Here is a 6000-nt window from a genome sequence, read left to right as displayed (position 1 = left end):
CAGCATTTGACACTGTTGATCACAATATTTTACTACACAGACTAGAACACTGGGTTGGATTTACAGGCATAGTTATCAACTGGCTAAAATCATATCTACAAGAAAGGAGCTTCTTTGTTGCCATCGAAAACTGTACCACAACACCAACGTCCTTGACCTGTGGTGTTCCCGAGGGGTCGATCTTGGGGCCACTATTATTCAACCTCTATATGCTCCCACTTGGACAAATCATTCAAAATAATTTGATTTCATATCATAGCTATGCAGATGACACACAAATTTACTTAGCTCTATCACCAAACGACTATGGTCCTCTTGAATCTGTGTGTCAGTGTATAGAACAAATAAAGACCTGGATGTCTCAAAATTTTCTTCAGCTGAACAAAGAAAAAACTGAAGTAATTATATTTGGTAAAAAGGAGGCAAGACTTAGGTTTGCCACTCTCCTTGACACAAAAGGGTTGAAGGCAATGGATAATGTTAAAAATCTTGGTGTATTAATTGACAGTGATCTAAATTTCAACAGCCACATTTAAGCAATAACTAAATCAGCTTTTTACCACCTCAAAAATATTGCCAAACTCAGAGGGCTGATGTCAAAACATGACTTAGAAAAACTCATTCATGCATTTATCTCCAGCAGGGTTGATTACTGCAATGGTCTGTTCACAGGCCTTCCTAAAAAGATTATTAAACAGCTTCAGGTGATACAAAATGCAGCAGCTAGGATTCTAACAAAAACTAAAAGAACTGACCACATTACTCCAATTCTTAAGTCCTTGCACTGGCTTCCAGTAAGTCAGTGTTTCCCAAACTTTTTTTCTGGGGACCCACTTTTTAAAAATGACAGACCATCGCGACCCATTTCATTTCAAATCTACCCTGCAACCACCAATATTGTTTTAGGCCACAGGTTCTCCAACTTTTCTATGGCCCCAACCATACATTGCTATAGGATCTAGATAGATAGATCCTGCTTTGAACACGGTTGTGTTGCATTTTGAGCACCATCAGCGTGAAAAGTTGGAAATGACTACTGAAAAGATACGTTTTAATGCACATCCGAGAGTTAGAGAAATTCTCGCATGTTGCGCAGTCGTCATTCGTCAGCATAGTAAGCTGTTCCTGTATTTCTAAAAAAAATGTTGTAGGCTACGTTGCGTTGCAGACAAATGGGTCCATAACACTGTGGACGTCAATTCCGATGTAAACAGCAAATAACTCAAGTCGTTATATTGTATTGTTGTATTATATTATATTGTATAGTTGTTATATCAGAACAAGAGGCTTTTGCGCAATAGCCGGAAGAATGCACCTTTACTTTGAGTTAGCGAGGTAGAAAACGAGAGGAATAGTATTTAAATTGTAGCCTAATATAATGCACTGGTATCTCTTAATGTTCGTGCAAATAGGCGGATTCATGTTCCTTGCAGTTTGCAACTGTGAGGTACATGCAGGGTAGGAATTTCACGGCGGCCACGACGGCCATGGCCGTCGTAGCCCCTTGCGTTGGCCGTGAGGCCCCTTTGAAAATCAGAGGTTTACAGGCCACGGTGGCCTTGGTGCCCCCTTCTTTCAATATTCTGCTTTGCGTCCTACTAATAGCGATTTTTATTTAGCCTGTGGCCTGTCAAAATAATCTTAGCATTCACAGCGCGAATTAATTTAGTCTTTTACGCAGTGGAGAAAGTGACAGCGCAAGAAAGAAAGTGCGTCCAAATTCACCCATTCTCAGTTGAACTACTCGCGAAGTAGCCTATTCATCACACAGACATCACATGTATCACATGAAAGAGCTTTTTCTCAGCTTTTAAACGATGTTAGCCGATAATTGCTGTGTTGAACGGTTCGCGAGAAAAGTAAATAGGCCTAATATAATTCAATTTAATCACTACTGAAGGTTTTGCTGTAAAATTTCTGTAAATATTAGATGGTCAGATGATTTACAGTTCTATGTAATATGTCATGTTTCATGTTTTTGTAAAGTTTCATATAGTGATGCAGGTCTACTGCAGTGAATAGGCTAAATACAACTTTGATACTTTTTATAGCCTACTACTGTATAGTTAACTTTGGCCTTGGTGCCCTGACATGTGGCCTTTGTGCCCCCCACCAAATATGCCCAACTGAAGGCCAAGTGGCCTTGCCCCCAGAATGGTGAAATTCCAAGCCTGGGTACATGGCAGGCGCCCCACAGAACGGTTTCATTTTGAGAGGTAGATATCCATGCTCTGGCTCCCCCTCTGCGATGCGTTCGTCCCCCAGTTTCATGAGCTTTTATGACAAAACCGTGACTGTACATCCTAATAGAAAACTGTTAGCTTTCCTGGTATCAAATGACAAATGGTATCAGTTAGGGCGGCTATAACACAACATAAATTGTGCTGGCGACACAAATAAAATCTCCTGCGACCCACCCGTGGGTCGCGACCCAGACTTTGGGAAACACTGCAGTAAGTTACAGAATTGACTTTAAAGCACTATTGCTTGTTTATAAATCAGTAAATGGAGCAGGACCTAAATACTTGTCAGACATGCTTCAGCAGTACACACCTTCTCGTCCTCTCAGGTCCCAGGTGAAAAACCTGCTAGTAAAACCTACAGTTAGAACTAAACATGGTGAAGCAGCTTTTAACTGCTATGCGGCTCAGCTGTGGAACCAACTTTCGGATGACATTAAAAAGGCCCCAACTGTAGCCAGTTTTAAATCTAGACTTAAGACCAAACTGTTCTCAGATGCTTTCTGCTAACTGTGCCGAGTTACAAATTCTGAATCTGCCTTGATAATTATTCTACTTTGTCTTTTATTACTTTTTTAACTACTTTTGCCTTTGTTTTTGCTTACCAATTATTCTTTATTTTTAAATGATTTTACCTTGTGTTTTATGTTTTCTTTTTATTATGATCTTTACCTTTTAACTATTCTTTGACTATATTGCCCTTCTATGCTTTTATTTGTTATTATTGTTTGGTTTTGTTTATGTAAAGCACATTGAATGACCTCTGTGTATGAAATGCGCTATATAAATAAACTTGACTTGACTTGACATGATGGAAAATTATTTTGTCAAATCTTAATTATTTATGTGCGTGTGTGTATGTGCGTGTGTGTGTGTGTGCATGTCTGTGGGTGTGCGTGTGTGCGTGTGTGTCTGTGTGCCTGTGTGTCTGTGTGCGTGTGTGTCTGTGCGCGTGCTTGTGTCTGCCTTTGACCCTCTCCTAGGTGTGTACCGCAGCCTGCAGCAGTCGTACGGTATCAGCTCCCAGGACGTGCTGACGACCATGGACTACTGCGAGGAGTCGCTGCAAGAGATCGACATCACAGCCTTCCTGCAGACGCTCTGTGGCCATGTGCGCGTCTTCAAGGAGCGCCACCGCGCCTTCGGGGGGCCAGGGGCCCCCGACCCCCCCAGTGCACCAGCCACCTTCATCCTCGGGGAGGCCGAGGAGGATGGCCCGAGGGAGAGGCCCGCCCTGGTCTCCTCCTTCAGGTACTCAGAAGTGGCATCATATAGGAGTGATGCATTGAGTGACACTGTTGGTCACCAATAGGGGAGAAATACATGTGGTCCTAATTTAAACGACTGATAAACTGTAGAGTCAGGCTGCGAGGAGGGTGTATGTGTCTAAGCTATTTTGTGGCATGTGTGAGCTGCAAATTGATTTTGCCTAGTTCTTAGATTTGTATTGCTCAGTTATTAAAGCTTTAGTTAAGTTGTCACTCAATTAAAATCGCATTAGGTCTAAATTGAGTGATGCATTGGTCATTTATATGAAAAAGAAACTCATCCGGCTCCTGTCATCTTGTCTGCATGTAGCTACTCCCACAGCTGCTGGTGACAGATTGTCTGCTTTAAAGGTTATTGGCATTTTTAGCGTACGACTGCTGCAGGCTAGGGTACACATCTGAGAGAGGGTCAAAGGCACACACAAGCACGCACACACAAGCATACATGCACACACACACACACACACACACACACACGCACATACAAGCATGCACGCACGCACACGCACACGCACACGCACACGCACACGCACATGCACACGCACACGCACACGCACACGCACACGCACACGCACACGCACATACGTACGCGCACACACACACACATAAATAATTAAGATTTGACAAAAATAATTTTCCATCATGGATCATATCATCAATAACATGGACAACAAGTGCAGTCATTTTAAAGTGCTAGCCTAGCAGGGATATCTTGTGTCTCCTGCTGTTTTTTCCCCCTTACATTTATATTTTGAAACTTTTGCACTGACAGCGTTGACCTGGAGGATGGGAGCGAGGTCGAGACCAGAGAGTGGTCATCCGACCCCACCTCTCCACTCGCCGCAGACGAGCCCAAGTCCTCCAGATTCCCAGAATTCCCTCTGTCACTCCTCAGCTCCCAGCAGAAGTGTGAAGTGTATCCAGATCTCCACAAGATTATACAGGTGCTTATACAATCATTTGGATAATAAATGTATCAGTTGGAGTCATTTGAAGGAAAAAAGTAAACATTCTCTGATTCTAGTTTCTTATATTTGATTTTCTGAAACTGAATATAACAAAACAAAGCATTTTGTAGGATGTCATCTTGGGCTTTGGGAAACACTGATTTACCTTTTTCAACATTCTCTGACATTTTATAGATTAAACATCTAATTGATTAATCAATAAAATAAACAACAAATTAATCGACCATGAAAATGGTCATTAGTTCCAGCCCATATCCCATATTATCCAGGACTCCTGATTAACCAGATGTGAATGTCAGGCCTGTGTTCCTCTCATGTCTGTGTTGCTATGTCTCTCTCCCCCTCGTCCCTGACTCTCCCTTTGTCTCATTCTCATTTCTCATTTCTCATTACTGTCTCGTTACTGGGCGGGTCACTGGTACATGCCCCCCTTCTGAGCAGGGTTGAGACTAAGGTCTCTCTGCTTAAGGAGGTTGTTTTTACCACTGTTGACTCCGAGGCTTCCAACAATGTTAATGTTCTACATATAAAAGCATAGAACTAAAGTGAAGAAGAATTGACTGGTTGATAATTAAATGCAAATGCTGATATTTGCTCCCCTCTATAATAACAGGATAAATTCATGGAGATCGGTGCTCAATACTTCAAGACGGTGCCTTCCAACCCACACTATTTCTTCTACTGCCCGCCATCATCCAAGAAAGAGGTGTGTGTGCAAATACAGTTTGCTTTTCTTTCTTTCTGGAGGTGGTTGTTAACCTGTCTTTGGCTGTTGTTGTTGCTGCCTTGGCCTTTGGCTGCTATTGAACTCTGTGTGTATCTGTGTGTGTGTGTCTGTGTGTCTGTGTGTCTGTGTCTGTGTGTCTGTGTGTCTGTGTCTGTGTGTGTTTGTGTGTGTGTATGTGTGTGTGTCTGTGTGTCTGTGTTTCTGTGTGTGTGTGTGTGTGTGTGTGTGTGTGTGTGTGTGTGTGTGTTTCACAGGAGGATGTTGAGTGTGAGGAGGAGAGGAGGCCCAGTGAGGAGATGGAGGTGTCCGAGGCAGAGCTGGCTACGGAGGACGGTGAGTAATGGTCAACCCACCCCGACCTTCCTCAACTCCACCTTGCCTTCTGTCCACTGAATATTTCTGTATACTTCTACAGAGTGCAGTATTGTCTGTGCCCGTGTTGAAAAGGGGAAATGCATTTGTCACTGCTGAAACTGCCTCAGCAGCAGCAGAGTCAAATGAGGAGACACAGCACTCAAAATATCCTCCATAGAAATGCATGGGGCTAGTTTATAACGGCAATATGGCAGTTGTCTACACCTATCCCGCCACCTTCCGCAGCAAAAAAGCCAACACATTGTAACAATCATGTGCTGTGTTGTGAATACATCGTGCCAATCGTGTGACTGGAGTAAGGTTGTTGTCATGAAGCCTTGCGCGCACGCATTTCTACCCAAAATAGATTCCCGATAAGTGCCCAAAAAGTGTTACAATATGGCCGCCGAGTGGAGGGACTTGCCTAAAAGGACCTTGGCAGT

General features: G+C 43.0%; 1 protein-coding gene across 4 annotated transcripts in view; it reads left to right on the top strand.

Annotated features, from left to right (window-relative positions):
* szt2 (SZT2 subunit of KICSTOR complex) overlaps positions 1–6000 on the top strand; it is a 132347-nt gene that overhangs the window by 28649 nt on the left and 97698 nt on the right. For all 4 annotated transcript variants that reach the window (XM_076279012.1, XM_076279009.1, XM_076279010.1 and 1 more), the window contains 4 exons: positions 3224–3491; positions 4281–4452; positions 5090–5182; positions 5458–5536. In XM_076279012.1, the coding sequence (XP_076135127.1) occupies positions 3224–3491; positions 4281–4452; positions 5090–5182; positions 5458–5536 (612 nt within the window). The remainder of the gene's footprint in view (positions 1–3223; positions 3492–4280; positions 4453–5089; positions 5183–5457; positions 5537–6000) is intronic.

This window comes from Alosa pseudoharengus, unplaced genomic scaffold (genome assembly GCF_046254945.1).
Source record: "Alosa pseudoharengus isolate Yale_2024_CS ecotype anadromous, Long Island Sound unplaced genomic scaffold, YU_APseudo_1.1 YU_APseudo_1.1_scf_11, whole genome shotgun sequence".
Lineage (NCBI taxonomy): Eukaryota > Metazoa > Chordata > Actinopteri > Clupeiformes > Clupeidae > Alosa > Alosa pseudoharengus.
The sequence above is the reverse complement of the archived record's forward strand: the minus strand, read 5'-3'. Positions and strand labels throughout refer to the sequence as shown.